At 41.6% G+C, this 22,989-nt stretch overlaps 1 protein-coding gene across 10 annotated transcripts in view; it reads right to left on the bottom strand.

The window, feature by feature from the left end:
- Positions 1-22,989, bottom strand: part of LOC126426972 (uncharacterized) — a 281,549-nt gene that overhangs the window by 79,795 nt on the left and 178,765 nt on the right. For all 10 annotated transcript variants that reach the window (XM_050089124.1, XM_050089130.1, XM_050089129.1 and 7 more), the window contains 2 exons: positions 14,759-14,845; positions 549-596 (listed from right to left, as the gene is read on the bottom strand). In XM_050089124.1, the coding sequence (XP_049945081.1) occupies positions 549-596; positions 14,759-14,845 (135 nt within the window). The remainder of the gene's footprint in view (positions 1-548; positions 597-14,758; positions 14,846-22,989) is intronic.

A 22,989-nucleotide genomic window follows, 5' to 3' on the forward strand; every position in this document is an offset into this window, starting at 1 on the left:
CTTCAAGGCAATATTCGACCTCATGCAGCACATGCTGGGAACTGTGGCAGAGTGGGCTGGGAATACCTGCCTCATCCTCCTTACAGTCCTTTCCTTATCCCTCCCTAACCCCCCCCCCCCCTCCCCAAATGAAGAGACAAAGGAAAAGGTACAAAACTTGCTTCAAGATTAAGGTAAGGAATTCCTTGCTGACAGAATAAGGAGGAAGGAAGGAAAGAAGATAGAGTTAAGCATCCCATTGATAGCACAGCTATTAGCAATGGAGAGAAAATAAGAAAACTGATACGGAGAGGAGACAAATCTATAGGAATATGTGGTGAAGTAGACATAAAACTATACTGAGTTAATAGCTAATGGTCTATTCTGTTATTTTAGAACCTTCATATCTCACTGAACACAAGAGAAGATGTGCCTGAAGACTCTTAGGAGAGAAACCTTACGCAGTGAAAGTAAGTGTGTGTGTGTGTGTGTGTGTGTGTGTGGTACGATATATATACAATATATGAAGTGCAGAGCATGGCAGAGTTCCCACATATGTACATACTTACCGGTTCTTTCTTGGGTGCAAGTGGAACCAACACTGCTGTCACAGGATTCTGCAACAAGAACAATTTATTTATTTATTGCATGGGTTTTTGAGATATTAAGAAAAATGTGTGTGTATGGCGGGGTGGGGTGGGGGTGGGGGGGTGGGGGGGTGGCAGGGTGGGTGGGGAGTTGGAGTGACAGTGGTACACAAAGTACCCTCTGCTACCATCATAAGGTGGCTTGTGGAGTGTAGATGTAGATGTAATAACGAAATGTATAGTATTATATGTACCAGGTGTCCACATGAAATCTCCCAGACTTACAAATGAAATTTAAAAAATATAAGATATACATACTTCCAGTTTTCTGCCTCATGTAAATTAACTCGAAAATTTTGTAGAAAAAATTAGCGCACTTCCACATAAGAGCCTTTCATAATCCATCCAGCATGTCTGGGGTGATAGAGGCCATACAGTAAAGCTGCATGCCCTCGGGAAAAGTTACAGCTGTAGTTTTCCCTTGCTTTCAGCCATCTGCAGTACCAGCACAGCACGGCCATTTTGGTTAATGTTACAAGGCCAGATCAGTCAATCACCCAGACTGTTACCCTGCAACTACTGAAAAGGTTGCTGCCCCTCTTCAGGAATCACACGTTTGTCTGGCCTCTCAACAGATACCCCTTCATTGTGGTTGCACCTACGGTATGGCTGAGGCACGCAAGCCTCCCCACTAACAGCAAGGTCCATGGTTAATGAGGTCATTGCTTGCCTCACATGTACATGACTTTGGTTCTCTCCACAGAAGAATTATGCATAAAGGCCATTGCATCCATAATTCTTCTGCAGAGATAACCAAAGTCATGTAGATGTGAGGCATACACTGTGTGTTCCACATAACCTGAAAGGATGAAAAACAGAGGTGTTATTGTGGACATTGTAGTATCCACTTGGTGGAAATATTTCATCTAAGAGGTCAGGAACTTCTAAACTCAGTGCACAGTGATGTACCATCATACTGGAAGACACATTTGACTGAAGGGGAAGAAACTGAGAGATAAAAAATTGCTCAAGTATTTACAAATAAATGGTACCTGTCACTGTTGATGAAAAGTGTGGTGTCACCGCCAGACACCACACTTGCTAGGTGGTAGCTTTAAATCGGCCGCGGTCCATTAGTACATGTCGGACCCGCGTGTCGCCACTGCCAGTGATCGCAGACCGAGCGCCACCACACGGCAGGTCTCGAGAGACGTACTAGCACTCGCCCCAGTTGTACGGGCGACTTAGCTACCGATACAACACTGACGAAGCCTCGTTTATTTGCAGAGAAGATAGTTAGAATAGCCTTCAGCTAAGTCAATGGCTACGACCTAGCAAGGCGCCATAGCAATTGATAGTTATCGTATGAAGCATGTCTCATCAACAACGATGTATACAAATGATGGATTAAAGTTAAGTATTCCAGAGGCTACGTACTTTTCTTTATAGCATTCATTACGTATCCTGTTTCAGATCTAACGCCCTCCTGCGTGAGTTAGTGCGTGCATCTTGGCCGCCTCTTTCAATTAGTGTGCGTAGTGTTGGCAAGTCTGCCGACACTACATATTTGGCGACGAGTCTCAAACAGCAACGAGGCTCAATACTGTCTTCTTTCTCTTTGTATTAATTTGCTTGTGTCATGGCTTCGCCACAATCTCCAGATGTACTGTCCGAATTTTATCGCTTGCAGAATCAGCAGACGCAGGCGTTATTGGATGCCTTTGGACAGCTCGTTCAGGGTCAACGTGCAATGCAAAACGATACGGCAGCTGCCGCTTCACTGCTACCACAGCCACAACATGCTGTTGCACCCCCGTTCCGGCCATTTGACCCGGCAATGGAAACCTGGACGGAGTGGTCACGCCAATTTGGATTCCATCTCGCCGCCTACAGAATTCAAGGTAACGAGCGGCAGCCTCATTTATTGGCGTGTGTAGGGGTGCAAACGTACCGTGTGATAGTGAAATTGTTTCCCCGACGCGACATAGCAACTCTGTCCTATGAAGAAATTTTGTCTGCATTAGATGCATATTTCAAGGAATCAGTCAATGTAGTTGTAAAACGGTATACGTTCTTTCGTACAAAACGTACGGCCGGTCAAACTAATCGGGAGTGGATTGCAACTTTGCAAGGCCTTACTAGGGATTGTGCTTTTGAGTGTGAATGTGGACTCCCTTATTCAGATACAACGGTACGTGATGCAATTGCACAGAACGTTTCTGATGTTCGTATACGGGAACAGATTTTGAAACTAGTTAATCCCTCCCTTCAACAAGTGATAGACATATTGGATAGGCAAGACACACTTGACTTTGCTCAGGAATCATTTGAAACTTCACCAGCCGTGTGTCACATTAACCGGCCCGCCGGGCGCGCTGCACGGAACGATAAACAGCCCTCGCGCCCGTCCGCGCAGCTGCCGCCGCGCTCTCAAACACGGGTGCCACGCAAGCATGCAAATGCAGTGAAATCATGCCCGCGGTGTGCAACTAGACATTCGCGTGAGAATTGCCCGTCACGCCAAGCTCTTTGCTTTTTCTGTAATAAAAAAGGACATGTTCAAAGTGTTTGCCAGAAAAAGCTCAGATCGGACACCAAAAACCATTCCAGGCCCTTTGCTTCGCACCGGAATCGAACCAAGAATACTCAGGCTCGTGAACCTTCGCCCATGGACATCCATGTAGTTCATTCCACTCCGCCCAGTGCCACTCTCTCTAACGATGACTGTGTTCGTCCCACAAAAAGTGTGCGTCGACATCAATGGAAATCACGTCAAGTTGCAAGTGATTCTGTTCCAGTGTCTGTTCACGTTGCACAAAACAGTCGCTCTTGTCGTCCGCAGGACAATAAACTTTTTGTAGACTTGGACATTAATGGCAACGTGATCCCATTCCAGCTCGATACCGGAGCTGCAGTTTCATTGATCAATAAAGACACGTACAAACAACTGGGCAAACCTCCGTTGCGTGCCGCATATGTTAAGCTAACTACATATTCAGGTCACACGATCCCTGTGTTAGGACAGTGCAGCCTTCTTGCAACATACAAGGGACAAACAAAACTTGTGTCATTTTACGTCCTTCGTTCTTCTTCTGCAGTGAACTTGTTTGGTTTAGATTTATTTCAGTTCTTTAACTTGTCTATCGTAAATCAGGTCCTCTCAGTGAACCACACTGTGCCTTCAGCCAGTGTTTCTCGTCTATGTGAAGAATTTGCAGACATTTTTGCACTGGGCCTTGGTTGCGGTAAGAACTATTAAGCACATTTGGAACTGAAAGTGAACGCGCACCCGAAATTTTCCACAGCGCGCAATGTTCCCCACACCTTACATGATTTGGAATCACAAGGTGTGAATGACTGTGCGCAATGCCTCTTCCATTTCAGCTCCGCTTCATCGCTTACGCCGTAAAGGTGTTTCGTTCGTCTGGTCGACGGAATGCGAACGCGCCTTTCGCCAGCTGAAATCGGCGTTGCTTTCTAATACTTGCCTTATGCCATTCGATCCCCAGAAACCCCTTTTGTTGATGGTAGATGCATCGGATTTCGGGATCGGTGCTGTGCTTGCGCACAAAGATGGCTCGCATGATCGCCCTATTGCCTTTGCGTCCAAATTGCTCTCGTCAGTGCAAAGAAATTATTCACAAAGAAAGAAGCTTTGGCTCTCGTGTTTGGTGTTACAAAGTTTCATGATTTCTTGTATGGTCGTCACTTTACCATCTTCACAGACCACAAACCTTTGACATCGCTTTCTCATCCGAACAAGCCTGTACCTCCACGTACAGGGCAGAAATTCATTCACTGGTCTATTTTCCTCTCGCAGTACCGCTACGATATCTTGTATCGGTCCACTGCTAAGGACGGAAACGCCGATGTGTTGTCCCGTTTGCCTGTTGCTGAGGATAGAGCATTTGATTCTTCCAAACTTGCTTGCATGTTCATTGATGCGGAAACCGATGACGTGGTCGAATCGTTTCCAATTGATTTTCGTCGTGCAGCTACAGCCACAGCTGCTGACCCTGTCCTTGCTACCGTTTTGCGTTTTGTTGCTACGCAATGGCCTGTGTCAAAGTCTCGGATCGAGGATCCGTTGGTTCGCCGATTTTTTGCTCACAAGGAGAGACTTTTTGTTCGACGTGGTGTTTTGTTGTTGCGTTCTGATAATGATCAGTCCAGAGTCGTGGTCCCACGATCGTTACAGTCCGCTGTCTTACGGCTTCTTCACCAAGGACATTGGGGTATAGTGCGAACGAAACAACTTGCTCGTCAGAACTGTACTTGGTTCGGAAACGATGCTGCGATTACGAATATGTGCTCTTCTTGCATGGCGTGTGCCGAACGACAATCCGCACCGTCGCGGAAATTCTTTGCATGGCCAAAAGCCACTTCCCCTTGGCAACGCTTGCACATCGATTTTGCTGGTCCATTCTGGAATGCTCGATGGTTGGTTGTGGTCGATTCTTTCAGTAATTTTCCTTTTGTTGTCCGGATGTCTTCCACGACGTCATCTGCCACCATCCAAGCGTTATCTGCTATCTTTTGCATTGAAGGTCTTCCACAGACTATTGTTTCCGCCAATGGCCCACAATTTATGTCCGCAGAATTTCAGTCATTCTGCAAGGCTAATGGTATTCAACATCTGACATCCGCGCCGTTTTCGCCTCCGTCAAACGGTGCCACTGAACGATTGGTCCGGACTTTCAAGTCACAGATGTTGAAGCTGAAAGAGTCGCATTCTCAGGAGGACACGTTGTTGCTCTTTTTGTCTTCGTATTGCTCTCAGCCCCGAGATGGTCGCTCGCTGGCTGAGTTGCTCCACAGTCGTCCTCATCGAACCTTGATGTCTTTGCTGCATCCGCCGCATCAGGTTCTTGTGAAGTGGCAGACTCCTGCTTTTGCTCCTGGCGACGTTGTATACTATCGCAACTATCGCGGTTCATGGCGTTGGCTCGCAGGGCGCATTCTTCGCTGCCTCGGCCGCGCGATGTATTTGGTTTTGGGGGCCTCTGGTGAGGTGCGTCGGCATCTCAATCAGCAGCGCCTCTGTCGTCGCACGGGTTCCGCCGCTCCCCGTCTGCTTTCAGCAACGGTGCTGTCCGTTCAGCGCCCTGGGGACCCATCTACTGGCTCGCCTCATCCCCAGGTGTTACCGACACTGCCTTCCATTTTGCCCCATGGCGACGTGCCGCCGCCCGCAGTGGACGCGTCGCTGCAGCTGCCAAGCGCCTCCCTGGGTCACGCGCCGCCGATCGCTTCCCGTGACCAGCAGTCCTCCGCCATGTAACTCTTGCCCACTCCGGACCACATGGCATCTTCGCGCGTCGTGTACCCCGACGCAATGGAGGTCGACCCTTCGGCCCCTCCTGTCTCTTTACAGGCGCATACACCGCATGTTGGCGTGCACCCTGTACTAGGTTTTCAGGCGTTTCCTAGCTCCCCTCGGACCGAATGGAAGGGTGCGGGTGGCACAGCCTCGCCTGTTGTTAGGCTCCCCACCTCATCGCATACGCCAACATGGGGTCCTCCCCACAGCGGGCGGAAGCCTTATAACACGACCGTTCGCCGATTTGCGGGGGAGGAATGTGGTGTCACCGCCAGACACCACACTTGCTAGGTGATAGCTTTAAATTGGCCACGGTCCATTAGTACATGTCGGACCCGTGTGTCGCCACTGTCAGTGATCGCAGACCGAGCGCCACCACACGGCAGGTCTCGAGAGACATACTAGCACTCGCCCCAGTTGTACGGACGACTTAGCTAGCAATGCAACACTGACGAAGCCTCGTTTATTTGCAGAGAAGATAGTTAGAATAGCCTTCAGCTAAGTCAATGACTACGACCTAGCAAGGCGCCACAGCAATTGATAGTTATCGTATGAAGCATGTCTCATCAAGAACGATGTATACAAATGATGGATTAAAGTTAAGTATTCCAGCAGCTATGTACTTTTCTTTATAGCATTCATTACGTATCCTGTTTCAGACCTCACGCCATCCTGCGTGCACTTATAGTGTGCATTTCGGCCTTCCCTAGCTATATAACAAAAAGCACTAAAATATTCAGTTAAATTTTGGTTACGCAATAAATAACACAAATTTCAAAGTTGTACATTCAACAAAATTCCCAGGGCTTACAGTTACAAAAATCTTGAATTCTATAGGAAATTTTGTGGGGAAAGTGAGGTGAAGACTGTGCTTTATTGGCAGAGTACTTATTGTTAGAAGGTTCAGCAAATCTACTGAAGAGACTGGCTACATTACAGTTGTCCATCTTCTTCTGGAGTACTGCTGCAACAGGGTAACATGATGAAAAATGGTCAATCTATGCTGTCATTCAACAGCACACATCTTTTTGCTGTCTCTGATATAATCCCAAAAGCTTTCTCACATGTTGTAAGCTTTCTTTGTCAGCTAAATGGACATTTCCCTCTTGACAGTTCGGGTTTTGCCCCGTCTGGTCTAACATCTCAGTAACCAATGTGGTGGCAAAGCTGCACGTCAATGCTTACATAATTTTACTTTGGAAGTGTTCAAGAGAATTTGTTTATGCACTAACCCCAACTACTTTATCACATCCATGACACACTCTCTCCTATTTTGCAATAACACAAACGGTCTGACCTTTCCTGGCCATTTTTGAGGCCCTGTCAACCATACCTGGTAGGATACTACACCTTGCAGCAGTACTCCAGAAGAAGATGGACAACTGTAATGTAGCCAGTCTCTTCAGTAGATTTGCTGAACCTTCTAACAATAAGTACTCTGCAAATAAAGCACAGTCTTCAACTCACCTTCCCCACAAAATTTCCTATAGAATTCAAGATTTTTGTAACTGTAAGCCCTGGGAATTTTGTTGAATGTACAACTTTGAAATTTGTGTTATTTATTGCGTAACCAAAATTTAACTGAATATTTTAGTGCTTTTCTGGAGGATCAAATACGTTTTCATTGTTTGGGGACCATTACCACTTTTTTCAACATGCATGTATCTTACCCAAATAATCTTGCAATTCCTTTTTATCTTCTGATGCAATAAATTGGATACTGCACTACGACATGGTGCAGCCACTGATTGTGCTCGAGACACTTTTATATGTCTTGACCACAGTATTTATTCATTTATTATGCATTTCACATTTTGCCATTTTTAAAGGCTACAATGGTCCCAGCATGTCTCAATTGTCTTCACCTCTTCATTGTAGTCAAAACGCTGACCACAGGACAGGAGTTTCCTGAGGTACAAGAATAGATTCAAATCGCTTGGTGTAAGGTCAGGACTGTATGCTGGATGATCAAACAGCTCCCAGCTGAACTTCTGCAAAACAGTTGCTGTGCACCAAGCTATATGCGAGATGAGCATTGTCATGCAGCAGCACAACACCTGCAGTAAGCATTCCACACCTCTTGTTCTGAATGGCACGTTGCAGTTTCCACACTGTTACGCAATAATGGTCAGCATTCACTGTTTCACCTCTGGACAGGAAGTCAATGAGCAGAACACCATGCACATCACTTTCTGCACCAACACAGTCAGTCTGAGTTGTCTTGACCAGAGACCCACTGTAACGCCAATGCATTGACTGCTGTTTGGTTTCCAGGGTCAAGTGAGAAATTCACGTGTCATTGCCCACGATGTCTTGTTGAGGAACTCACTGCCATCATCATGGTACCACTGCAGAAATGTCAGTACTGCTCCAAAGCGTTACATTTTGTACTCACGTGTCGTGTTTTTTGGCACCCACCTGGAACACAATTTTTTGAACAACAGGTGCTTTGTGACAATTTGATGCATTGAAGATCATGATATCTGTGGAAAATGGCTGCTGATCTCCATAATAGCCAAGCAATGGTTCTCCAGGATGTGCTGCTGCACCAGCTCAGTCAGGTGATCACCGACAAGGGATGGTCGCCCACTGAGCTCTTCATCATGGACACTTTGATGACCTTCGAAAAAAAGACTACGTCAGTGATGCACCATCTGTTTGGTCACACACCTGACAGAGCTGATGATGAATTTTGATGTGCACTATGTTTCGTGCATTAAGGAACTTTATCACTGACTGAACCCCACAGATGGCAATAGAACGAATAAGACACACCATTTTGAGGCACTCCTGCCATGGTACTGGCACCAGGTGGGACCTGTCCGTCTGGCAATTGATTCTCATAAATCTGTCGCACATGCACAATTTTCCCAGCTAAATACATCTACTTTAAAGGATTCAACATTGGGAAACTTACATTCTGGATGCCCCTCTTATATTCCAATAGCTGGATTGCCTGTATTACATATGGTGAAAGTGCATGGGATGCAATACAGACAAGGTTTTGTGGTTGTGTGATGCTACCCCAAGAGGTGAAAAGAGCTTTTGCCAGATGACTCCAATTACACATCATAGATCTAAATGTAAAGATATATAACGGGTAGCCATAAACTTTTAATCATCACCTCAAAAAAACCTTGTTTGCAGATACATGCCTGCAGCTCTTTGGGGTTGAATTTCCAAAAACACTGAAACACTTTTTTTATTTTTAAATGAGAAGTCAAGTACCAATTTTTATTGATGTAGCTTTAAAAAAGCTTTATGAGTTCTTTAACAATGATTTATTTAAAAAGAAAAACTTTCACCCACACCTTCACCTCCTTATGTTGAATTTGTATAGATGCTGACCAGGAAACCAAATACCAATTTTCATAGTTCTAACTTCAAAACTGCCTTAATAGCTACCACACAACATAGATCTAAAGGTAAAATATATGAGGGGTACCAATAAATTTTTAATCATCACCTAAAAAAATTGAGTTACATAATTAGCTTTTGTTTGTGTGCAGATACATGTGTGCAGCCCTGGTACACATTTAAATTCCCATGTCTTTAACATAGCTAGGCACGACAAGAAAATCATTTGGATCATCCTGCCAGTGTTCTGCATTTCTGCTGCAGCCAGAAACAAATTACTACATGATACATCACCATAACAGTGGATTGCACCTTTTTTTTTATCCTATAATACCTTACTGTGGTGCCAGAATTTCAATGTGTACGAAGTCTGTAGATATGTCTTACAGATGTAAATGCATAATGAAGGTGGATTATGCACTGTATGACCATTAACACCAACACAACACCAGGAACACAATTATTTTGCACTGAACACTAAGAAAAAATGTGCACTGACAATGCGTATCAGATTTCATATCAGGTTTCCCTAATTTACAATACTAACAATCTTTCAGTAAAAATTTTATGAAATTATTGGTTTGGAATATGACGCATCATTCAAATAGACTGCACAGTTAGTTGATTTGGGGAAAGGGACCAAACAGTATGGTCATCGGTCCCATCAGATTAGGGAAGCATGGGAAAGGGAGTTGGCCGTTCCCTTTCAAAGAAACCATCCTGGTATTCGCCTGAAGTGATTTAGGGAAATCATGGAAAACCCAAATCAGGATGGCTGGATGCAGGTTTGAATCGCCGTTCTTTCAAATGTGAGTCCAGTGTGCTAACCACTGCATAACCTTGTTCGATAGACTTTATGGTCTGACTTTTGTATGTTGTTACACCCATTGTTCATGTGTAAACCCTGTGCTGTGCAAAGAGTATATCTAGTCTACGCATACTAAGCTGCAGGTACGGTATCAACATTTACTAAAGCAATTCTTCATAGAAGATTTGCATTTTTTTTCTTTTTTTAAACTGAGTTTACATATTCTTACACACATTCTTCATGTACAAATCAGCTGTCTGGAAACAGTGTACCTGATCACCTCAAATGGACATTCCTGTACATGGAATCATATTTAAACATGGTATCTATTTCGTCATGAGTAATGATTAGTTTGTGCAGTAATTACAACAAAAATAACTTTATAAACATATTAATCCTACTGAAAAATTAATGTATTAAAGATCTGTTTCTTTTTCTAGATGATTCTCACTAATCCAATTCGTCATAGTAACTGCTGAATACTTTACTTTGATTTGGTCCACAAACTGCAATATCATCTAAACTTTTCATGCTAATTAAGGGCATATAAGCATGGGTTTCTCTGAATGTACTTCTGAACAAGAGGTGAGACTTTTGTTCATCCTGCCTTTTGACTTCTTCTGGTGATATTTCCATAATAACATTCATCCCCTAACACATATTTCTTTATTTCTAACCAACAAGCCAGATACCAATTTTCATAGAGTTAGCTTTCAAAATGTTTCAATATTATTAAATATTTCCATAAAAAGTTTTCATCCCCTATTTCAGCTCCCTTTCAGGTTGAATTTCCAAAAACAATGAAACACTTTTTTTATTTTTAAATATGAAGTCAAGTACCAATTTTCATAGGTGTAACTTTAAAAAAGCTTCAACAGTTCTTTAACAACAATTTATTTATAAATAACTTTCACCCACTACTTCATCTCCTTAGAGCTGAATTTGCGTGGATGCTGACCAGGAAACCAAATATCCAATTTCGTAGTTCTAGCTTTAAAATTTCCTTAACAGCTATTTATTTTCAAATAACCTTTGATCCCCTATTTGAACTCCTTAGGGCAGGAGTTTCCGAGAAAAAGTCCCTTATTAAACAATAACTACAGTATAATATCAACTTGGTTTTCAAATTTCAAGTTTCTGTTGTTGCTTCTTGCAATGAATGTCCTGCAACATTCAATGTCAGTCAACTGGTGAAGTGCTGCCATATTCAGTACTCACTTGTCTGTAACAGACTACCTTCAGGTATCATGTCTACAGTTACAACTTACGTCGCATGTGGTTTTCTGTCCAAAACACTTAACTGTGTAATGGGTGATTGTAGATAGAGAACTGAAAGTGCCCAGCTCCTTCTCACCTCCATTACCTGGCAAACTAAACTCATCATCTGTCAAGGTACCATTGTGTTTACACTCAAGAAATGGGAGTGTTGGGAGAGGTGGGAAGGCAGTAACAGTGTATTCTGCAAAATCCTTAAAAGTGGAGTGTTGGCAGCCATTTCACAGTCAGGTCATTCTGACTGGTGGAACTTCATGCAGGAGTTTCAGTAACTGTAAAAGATCAATATCCCTATCAAGCATTACAACATGAACTACATTAACAATGAGGAGACAGTCAAGGGGGTAGAATGATCAACTAAGGATCATTAGGTAATAAAAGCTTGATGCTAGTCTTACACTAATATTTTTTGTCTTTTTTTGTTGGCAAAAAAGGGTGCTGGTATATACAACTGAGTATAAGAGTAAATTTACTGAATGTTAAATGCCTCTGTGACGAACTGCCATTAATAAAACATTCACAGTGGGAGGCCAATTTATCTTACTGATCATAATACAACAAGTAAATGTGTTGTGACTGCTATGTATTCAATATAAAAGTAACTGTACTTTATCTATTTTGGCATCTATTTTGTAACCAGTGCATTGAAGGTGTTATCAGCTGTCATGAAAAGTGAAAGTAATGAAAATATACAGAATATGAGAGAAGAATAAAACTTCCTTCTGCAGTAGGATTGAACCCATGAACCTCAGCACACTATCTTGTGAACTCACATGCTATGTCATCATGCTATTTCCTTAAGTTGTGATTATTTTAATAGCTTTTATCTTGTTGACATGTCTTAATTGAAAGCCACCAAGATAAACAGTTCTAAGGTGAGATAGCTGGCAGTTTAAAACAAATCAGCATTCAATATATTCTTCTATCTACATCTACATACATACTATGTAACTCACCATATGGTGCATGTTGAAAGGTACACTGTACCACTACTAGTCTTTTCCTTTCCTATTCCACTCATAAACAGAGTGAGGGAAAAATGACAATCTATATGCCTAAGAGCAAACACTAATCTCTCTTATCTCTGTGGTATTTATGGGTAAACAGAGTGAGGGAAAAATGACAATCTACATGTATAGGTGCAAGCACTAATTTCTCTTATCTCTTTGGTATTTATGGGATATGTACATTGGGGGTACTAGAGCTATTCTGCAGTCAGCTTCAAATACTGGTTCTCTAAATTTTCACAATAGTGTGTCACAAAAAGATCATCTTCCCTCCTGAGACTACCATTTGAGTTCATGAAGCATCTCTGTAATGTGTGTTGAGTGAACCAGCCAGTAACAAATCTAGCAGCCCATCCCTGAATTGCTTTGATGTTATCCTTTAATCCACTTTGGTGCAGATCCCAGACACTCAAGCAGTACTCAAGAATAAGTCTCACACAGGTGAACTATGCTTTCCTAAAATTCTCCCAATAAAGTGGAGCCTTTCATCAGTGGTTTGCATGACACTGTGTCACAAAAAGGCAAACTGAGTTTTTCAGAAGTGGTGTTTTCTAAACCCATGACAAGCCATGGACAGTAGCTTTTCAGTCTCAAGGTAATTTGTTGTATTCAAACTGAGAATATGTTCCTGTCACCCTTGCCAGTGTTTGTTTGCTGGCTGTAAAGTCCAGTTCTGTATGATATAATCTGTGAATATTAGCAAAGCTGATATTTCTGTGTATCATTCATAATATTGCAGAATATGTGTCAAATAACACAGTCATCCACATTGTCAGATTGTCAAGGCATATATATTGTGTGCACTTAGCTGCTTGTCCTTTGAAGTACACCTATAAATATGAAGTTATGTGTATCTCAGCAGAGTGAACCATAGACCCAGAAGTAGCAGGAATCAGCTTTGTCACGTGGTAAGGTACAATCGTGCTATAGTTAAAGTAGTGTGTGTGAGTGCCAGACAGGTGAAACTTTACTAACAAAATTAAACCATTACTCATCTGGACAATGCATCCCTTCTGCCATAATTTGCACACAAACAACTGGCTCATTTATCATTTGCTTTACACATTCCATCAACTCTTACATCAGCATTGTCACTGCTTTCTCCTTCTCATCAAAAATAATTTTAATTTTGTTAAGAAAGCTTCATCTGTCTGGCAGCAACACACGCTACTTGTACTGTAGCATGATTGTACCTTGCCACGTGGCAAAGCTGATTCCTGCTACTTCTGAGTCTATGGTTCACTCTGCTGAGATACACATAACGTGATATTTGTAGGTGGTAGTTAAAACTGTATGACTAGCCCTCATAGTAAGTGCACAGCAACATAATTCTTACCTGCAGCATAGCTATTAAATGAACTGCATTGCTTGGTGGTTGCTACTGCTGATCCCCAACATATGTAATGGAAAATGGTCAGTGACTAGAGAACACAGAAGGGAATCGCCAGAAAAGATCTGACAGTAACCACTGAGGCTCAATATCTTATCTTTAAAATGTTGTTGTGGTCTTCAGTCCTGAGACTGGTTTGATGCAGCTTTCCATGCTACTCTATCCTGTGCAAGCTTCTTCATCGCCCAGTACCTACTGCAACCTACAACCTTGTGAATCTGCTTAGTGTATTCATCTCTTGGTCTCCCCCTACGATTTTTACCCTCCACACTGTCCTCCAATACTAAATTGGTGGTCCACTGATGCCTCAGAACATGTCCTACCAACTGATCCCCTCTTCTAGTCAAGTTGTGCCACAAACTCCTCTTCTCCCCAATTCTATTCAATACCTCCTCATTAGTATGTGATTTACCCATCTAATCTTCAGCATTCTTCTGTAGCGCCACATTTCAAAAGCTTCTATTCTCTTCTTGTCCAAACTATTTATCGTCTATATTTCACTTCCATACATGGCTACACTTCACACAAATACTTTCAGAAACGCCTTCCTGACACTTAAATCTATACTTGATGTTAACAAATTTCTCTTCTTCAGAAACGCTTTCCTTGCCATTGCCAGTCTACATTTTATATCCTCTCTACTAAGACCATCATCAGTTATTTTGCTCCCCCAAATAGCAAAACTCCTTTACTACTTTAAGTGTCTCATTTCCTAATATAATTCCCTTCACATCACCCGACTTAATTCGACTACATTCCATTATCCTAATTTTTCTTTTGTTGATGTTTATCTTATATCCTCCTTTCAAGACAATGTCCATTCCGTTCAACTGCTCTTCCAAGTTCTTTGCTGTCTCTGACAGAATTACAATGTCAATTTTTAAAATAACACCAGGTAACCTAACTCTCCCTGTTATCTTCAACTTAATAGCATTGTAGGAACACCAGCAAACTGAGAAGAAATTAAGTGCTACCTATGTTCGAATGTGCTCTGAAGAGGAATGGGGAGGGTGACTGCATTGCCAGTTCACTCACCAGATCCTTCTTGTGCACCAGCAGAGGAGGTGGGCAGCACTCACTCTCTGCTTCCAGAATGGCATCTAGCAGTGCATCCATGGAATTCTGACAACAGAAACAAAAAAAAAAAAAAAAATTGCTGCTGGTACCATACTTCATTGTAACTAACTACAAAGGAGATATACTTTGATGGCATTCAAAGGTTGCAGACAGAAAATGCAGCATTGCCACAAAAGCCAAAAATTTGTAGTATATGGCATTTAACTTTTCAAAGATATACAAGGGGGAAAAAATCTGTCATCAATCACAATTGTGGCTTTCATTAAAAAGCAAGATGAGTTTTAGAGCCTTGAAGGCCCAGCTTCAGATCCTTAACACTATTATTTTGTTATTATTTGTACACAGCATTCCCCACTGGTCCAGTTACACAAATATTTATTTGATGACGGAATAATCATGATTAACAAAAGGTCAGTGCCCAGACACCAGGATCCTAAATCAGTACACTGTAATTCTGAAAAAGAAAACTCTAGATGATCACCTTTTAAAATTCAAACATTCCCAAGCTTTGTCAAGTTTCTTTTGCACCATTTTAAAAGAATTGCTGGATGCTGAATGCATAGCATATATCTGTGAGGTTATTGATACAATTCTCACTAGCATAATAACTATTACTTTCACTTATAAATTCTATAATAATTATCAAATGAAACTATTAATTGGAAATACTTGCTCATAATTTTTAATAAAAATAATATTTTATTTTTAAGTATGTATCATATGGAAATGTGACAAAAGACTATTTACTCCCATTCAGCAGTGTCTGAGGTAAGGACTGATACTTAGCACCTACTAAATTCTCTGCCTTAAGGTGATGTTATACTCCACTGTTTGCACTTTAAGAAACTGCTGAGAATCCATGCCATGTAAATTTTGCTGGCCACCAAGTGAGGCTTTCAAAACTCCAGCTTCCCCTGGTACAGGCTAAACTCACTCGTTCAGCTTCTATTGAAACAACAAGTACAATAGAAACAATATGGCTACACAGCCACTCACTTCAGCAGGGTTGCACCAAGACAATGCAAGTTTGTGTGCACTTGTTATCTCTAGGGACCTCTGCAAATTTAGCAAGAAGTGCCAGCTCATTGATGGACCTCAACTGTATGGTGAATGGTAACTTACTTCATCTCAGCATCTTTTGGTGAAAATACCACGTTTGTGGGACAGTGTAAACACAGATACCAGATGTCAGAAAACCTAATAAATAGAGCTTGGCATCCGGCACTCAATTTATAAACATCTTTCCAACCATGAAGGGAGCTGTAAAACACTGAGATAATGCTCATTTAATGGTATATCAATGTGGGCTTGAAAGAGAATGAGCATCGAAGGGTGTAGTGAATGCGTGGAGTCGAGAATACAATTGGCTATAAACTGCAGCGAGAAGCCGACAGTCGATCACAGTCTGGTTTGAGTCTGGGCAGTGAGTACACATAATAACATAACTTGTGCCGCCTGAAGATGATGACTGAGGTAGTCATCAACAGGTGGACTCAAAAAATTGGCTGAACACCTTGAAGCACACCATTAATAAGAAAAAGATTTGTGATATAAAACCAACAATGATCATAAATGTCATGTAACTCACTTTGATAAAAGTTACAGAGGGAAACTGAACCAAGTCCTCTATACTGCTAAACTGTATCCTTCACAGTAATAACTGTAGTTATTTAGTTACACAAGATGGTGCAGTAAACCATCTAAATTCTTACTATATGTATTTAAGTCTGTAAAACAGCTTAAAATTCGTGCTTAATTAATTCAAGTCCCTTAAGTCCTTTCTATCAAATCTGACTTTAATGAGCTATATTCAGACCCTTTCATGTAACTGAAAGCACCATAAATGTGTGAAAATTTATCAAACCCAAGCACATTTTTTGCAAAAAGGACACTTCTGTGTTCTATTATCATTATAGGGGTGCAACTGTCACATTTCTCAATAATTCAGTTCTTACTGGAATGTTTTCTATTAAAACTGGGCAAATATTTTCAGATACTGTAATCATTACTCCTTCAAATACTTTATTTATGAATGTGACTGTTGTTTTCAAACTGTGTTGACAGCAAACTCCAAAAGGGGATATGTACTGCAAAACTCTTGGCAGTATATCCATCTGTTTAAAGAGCTGTCCATATGACATTCTAGAGTTGACACCACACACTCATTACTCTACATTAAGCCTGACTTTAGCACTAAAAGGGGGTGCACAATGCTGCAACTAAAATTTTTGGTAACTTACTCAGTGGTATAAAATATCTGACAGGGGGCAAAGTAATATTTGAAAACAAAGTGATAAGATTTCTCCTTGATAACTCATTCTATTCCACAGAAGGAGTTCTATTATTGTATAATTGCAGGTGGTGGGCATGAATTATTTACTCACATATGTATATTTAATGAAAAAATATTATAAATGTTCAGCAAGTAGCTGTATTTACAAATAAATTTGTAATGTGAATGTAATATGACTCATTCCATATAATTACAACTTATCATGTAATACAATACATGCAACATGAAACTACCTAATTTATACTCATTACACACTTCTGTGCAACAAACAGTTTTTCCCCCAACGACAAGTTTCCCAGGAATGTGATCTTATAGGACACTAGGGAATTCACTACGAAGAGTAAATCAACTTTCTGACAGACTGATTTCCAAACTTGACGTTATCCATAATGCAAAAACTACCCTACCACAAATTTTTACAATTACCGAGAATCTGAGACTGAAATTCACTCTTAGCTGCTTGCCAAGTGTCTGAGTCATTTATAAGGACAAGTACAAATGAGTACTGTAAACAGGACTCATTATTTACAGATGAAATGGAACTAGATGATGGTGAGAGGTGAAATATGACACAGCAAGAAGGATTTGACACAGTACTAAATTGAAACAAGGTTCCTGGAATAAGCGTCATTCCCTCAGAATGATTGATACCATTGGGAGAGCCAGCCATGAAAAATCTATTTGATCTGTTCTGCAAGATATATGAGACAGGCAAAATATCCTTTACCTTCAAGAAGATAGTAATAATTCCAATTCCAAAGTTGACAGGTGATGACATTTATGAACATTATTCAACTAACAATCATGGTTGGAAAATACAGATTTTATTTTCAGACGACTAATAAGACTGGTAGCTGCTGAACTTGGGAAAGAACAGATTGAGTCCTGTTGAAATGCAGGAAAATACGACGCTATACTGACCCTATAACTGATCTTAGAAAATAAACTGAAGAAAATCAATCCTACATTTACAATATTTATTGATTAAAAGAAAGCTTTTGACAATGTACACCCTTTTCAAATATTGTAAATATCAAACATAAAATACAGAGAGCAAGAGGTTATCCACAAGTCGTACAGAAACTAGACTGAAGTCATAAGAGCCAAAGTACATGAAAGAAAATTAGTAAAGTAGTATTTGAGAAAGAAGTGAGATAAAGGTTGTAGCCTATCTCCTGTTATTCAACTGGTACATTAAGCTGTAAATGAAACAAAGAAGAAATCTGACAATTTGGAAAGGGAATTAAAATTCAGGGGAAAGAAATAAAAATTTTGAGGATCACTGGCAACACTGTGACTTTGTCAAAGACTGCAAGGGACTTGGAGTAGCAGTTGAACAGAATGGGTAGCCTCTCAAAAAGAGGTTTTAAGTGAACACCAACAAAAGTAAAACAAGTAATGAAGTGCAGTCCAATAAAACCATGTGCTGCTGAGGATATTAATTAGGAAAAGAGACACTAAAAGTAGCAGATGAGTTTTGCTATATGGGCAGCCAAATAACTGATAATGCATCAAGAAGTGAGGATAAAACCCAGACCAACTACAGGAAGAAAAGCTTTTCTGAAAATGGGAAATTTGTTAACAACAAATATAAATGTGAGTGTCCGAAAGTTTTTCCTAAACATATTTGTAGGCAGATAACCTTGTGCAGAAGTGAAATATGAGCAGTTCAGTCAAGAAGAGCAAGAAATAGATGCTTTTGAAATGCTACAAACAACAAATGTTGAAAATTATATAAGCAGATCAAATAACTAATGAGGAGGTAATAAGTAAAGCTGTAACCAATCCCAAGGCTGCTTTGAATACCGCACTGCCTTACTAGGCACAATCCTTTTGGACATGGTATGCCTTTGCCTTCATCAAACCTCTGAACTCAATTGCCCAGCCAGTTATACAGGGACGTGCAGTTTAAGGTGAATTCTGAACCACAGAGTAACATCAACAAATATTGCCAGAGCAGAAAGAAGTGATAAGTGATGTATAAAAATGTTAGGATTAACTGGGAATCAAACAAGATATTTGGATTTGCAGCTGAGCACATTACCACTAAGCTACTGAGTCACACATTTACTGAACCAAATTGACAAAAAAAGAAATGTGTGGCTCAGCTTTAAAATATCAGTTGCGTAGGAAAAATTTCAAGATCTCAAGGAAATGTCAGTTTCATAATGGTGGGAAGTGGGTGGGTTGGAAAGAGGGTGGGAGTGAGGAACATGAAAGAATGAGTACAGTAACCAGGTTCGAGTGGATGTACACTTCACTTCAATGGTTATGCAGAGATGGAGAAGTTTGCATGGATAAAGGAATGCTGATTGGGTTTCTATAATTTGTTTCTCTTTTGTTAGTGTATACTTTGACTGCTTTCTAATCCCTGAAGGTTATCCTTCTTGGTAGTACCTACACAACACAATGAATGAATGAATGAATGAATGAATGAATGTCCACCCCTTCTCACTGCCACCCTCACCCCAGGATTTAAGTGCCACCAGGACCGTCACCAACCAACCTAGAAACCTGGAAAACTTTATATTTGACAACAGCAATTCCCATTATGATTTTGTTGTTACCACTTCACAGTCGTGTCCAATAGTTACTCAAAAGCATACCAGATTTGGTTGAAATTGCTCCAGCCATTCCAAATGACCTTTTTTTTGGGGGGGAGGGGTGTGTGCAAAATCATAAGCGCATGTCATAATCTTAGAACATTAATTAGAAATGAGGTTAAAAGTGACTACACATTAAGCCAAATTGACGGAAGAAAGAAGAGCTGGTAACAAGAACTTCGTCTTGGAAAAAGGTTCGCAAAATGTGCGTAGAGACAGCGGAGGTCCCAAACCAAAGATTAAAAATCCTTCACCATATTCGTACGACAGATAAAAAGTAAAAAGTGGTCAACAGCCCACACATCATTTAGGAAAATGCACAACAGCTACGACAGGTTTTTTCTTTAACATACACTCAAACATAGGTGGTTAAGAAACGGGCATCTGCTCAGGAAATGGTGCAGCATCAGCACAAAGTGGTGGGGGATCACCACTTAACAAATGGTGACAGTAAAATGACAGTGCCCAACACACAAACTAGCTAAAATGATCTCAAGGCGAGAAGCTGAGGGGTCACCCAAGCCATTGGGGTTAGTTTCTTGTAGCTCGTTCTTGTGAATAGAAGACCATTGGTGATGCCAAAGTAACACCACTTGCTGACAGATGGCAACATGGAGATAATCCAAAGCAGTGGAAGAGCTAGGAGGGTTGCCAAGGTAGGAGGACTGCAGCCTTGGCAGCAGGACCAGCAGCCTCATTTCCCATCAGACCTGCCTGACCAAGGACCCAGATGAACATCACAGTGGCTTTCTCAACAACAAGAAAGTGAAGATTTATTGGATCTGTTGCCCTGAGGGATGGACTGTGTACACAACACAGAGGTACTGCAGGGCACAGAGAGAATCAGAGCATATGTCACAATTAAAAACCCTGTGTTGCCAGATGTACCGGGTGGCTGGATAGTGGATGGCCGGATAGAGGGCAAAGAACCCTGCTGTAAATATTGAGCAGTGTTCTGGAATCTAATACTGAAAATGGTTGGTGCCAATGATGAAGTCACACCCGATACAATGATTGGTCTTAAAGCTATCAGTGTACATAAAGATGTTATTGCTAAGTTGCATGCAAAGGCTGAGAAACTTAGAGAAACTTATAGCAAAAGACTGAATGCAGAATAGTTTCCTTTGGAAGTGAATGAAGTCCAAGATTAACATGGGCCCACCACACAAAGCCAAGGCAGTGAAGAGCTCACACCATTTGGGGACCTGGCAGGTTGCATGAAGTTAAGCTGCCAGAGCAGTAGACAAAAGCAAACTCTGGGAGATAACCAAGAAGAAGGGAGCACTACACACTGGCAGTCAACATGGAGATGAATAAATGTAACACCCACAGTCTAGTTTTGAATGGACAAGGGATTGGTACACATGGAGGAGGGTGGTCCAATATTCTCCCCACGAAGTACTGCTAAAGACACAAAGGATATTGAGAGACCGAGTACAGCATGCAGCCATGTGAGACGCATGGGAGGACTCAAGCATGAGCCCCAGGAATTTTGTAGTCTTGGCGAATTGAAGAGCGGGCAACAGGCCCAAGATGTAAAGACTGTGGAAGAAACCTTGTGCCACCAGAAGTTCATACAAATAGTTTTGTCAGTGGAACAGCGAAAGCCTTGTAGCTGGTCCATGAGTAAAGATGATTGAGACAACGCTGAAGATGTCACTCAAGGAGCTAAGCCTGTGGAGAACTGCAATAGATTGCAAAGTCATCAACGAAAAGGGGGCTGGAGATGCCCAGTGGGAGACAGGCCACAATAGGGTTAATGGCTACAGGACAATGCTCAGGACGGATCCTTGAGGCATCCTGTTCTCCTGGATAAAGATTTTAACATGGTTGAACATACACGTCTTGAATACTTTGATCTTTTAAAAATTCCTGAAGGAAATGGGGCAGGCAGCCTCTGAAGCCCCATGTGTGTAGATCGGAGAGGACACCAGTCCTCCAGCAGGTGTATAGGCTTTCTCCAAATAAAAAAAACATGGCCACAGTCTGGTATTTCTGCAGAAAACTGTTCACAATATGGGTTGACAAAATGACAAGTTGATCAACTGCAGAACAGCACACTCAAAATCCACATTGTTCAGTGGTTAGTAGATTGCAAGACCTGAGGCAACACACCATCTAGTCATGAATTATATGTTCCATCACCTTGAAACCACAGCTGGTGTGAGAAATGGGGCAGTAGCTGGAAGGAAGGTGTTTATACTTACTAGGCTTAAGTATGGGTATGACAATGGCTTCACACCGGCATCTTGGAAACATGTCATCTGCCCAAATGTAAACAAAGGACAGATAAAGTGCTTGCCTGCAAGAGAAAGGTGCTGCAACATATGAATTAGAACATGGTCTGACCCTGGGGCAGATCAGGATGAAGCAAGAGCATTGTCTAGTTCCATGATAGTAAAGGTGGCATTGTAGCATTCACAATTCTGAGAGGAAAAGGGTATCACCTGAGCTGCCTCCACTTGTTTCCGATGGAGGAAGGTGGGATGATAGTGGATGGAACTCGAAATTTCTGCAAAAGAATGACCTAAGGTGTTGGAGATAGCAATAGGGTCCACAATGACATCATCTGCTATGGTCAGTGCAGAAATCGGGGAATGGACCTTGGTCCAAAGAGCCACTGGGCTGCTAGCAACATATCAGGTCTGGAATGTACCGTCAGACCATGAAGACTTCATAGCCTACCTTAATCTATGATGGAAGCACTACTTGAACAAATGTGAGGAAAGAGTGCATAAAGGCACTAAGTTTGCATCAACCTTTTCCGTTACCCAATAGACAGCAGGGACATCCTGGTCAGAGACATAATGCTGTATTTCCCCCTCAGTCACACTATCAAGCAGACGAGTGTCAACAACACCATGCGATGAATTCTGTGTTAGATGGGCCTCAACATGAACAAGACAGTAGTGGACAAGTGAAGCTGTAAGCAGTTGTTGGGCCTGAAAATCATAATTGGTCTCCAGAAGCAAAGCCCCATTGTGTGAGTGAGTGCAGGATTTCACAGGGCCTTCAATTGGCTCAATGCCTTTCTGAATAATAAATGGATTAACAGTAGCAAAGGACTGACCATCTTCGGAACATGATAATACAAGGAACCAAGGTACAGCTGGCAGAGTCTTTGAATCTTTAGCCTCATTCTGTTAATGTTTAATAGATGTAAACTCAGATAGTGATTGCTTCATTGGGAAAAAAATCCCCCATGATTGCCAGTGTCTCCAATGGTGTGCTCCTTCCAACTGCTGGCCCCACTCAGATGGGGTCTCATGACAGAGGGGCCAACTGCTAGTTGG

This window comes from Schistocerca serialis, chromosome 11 (genome assembly GCF_023864345.2).
Source record: "Schistocerca serialis cubense isolate TAMUIC-IGC-003099 chromosome 11, iqSchSeri2.2, whole genome shotgun sequence".
Taxonomy (NCBI): domain Eukaryota; kingdom Metazoa; phylum Arthropoda; class Insecta; order Orthoptera; family Acrididae; genus Schistocerca; species Schistocerca serialis.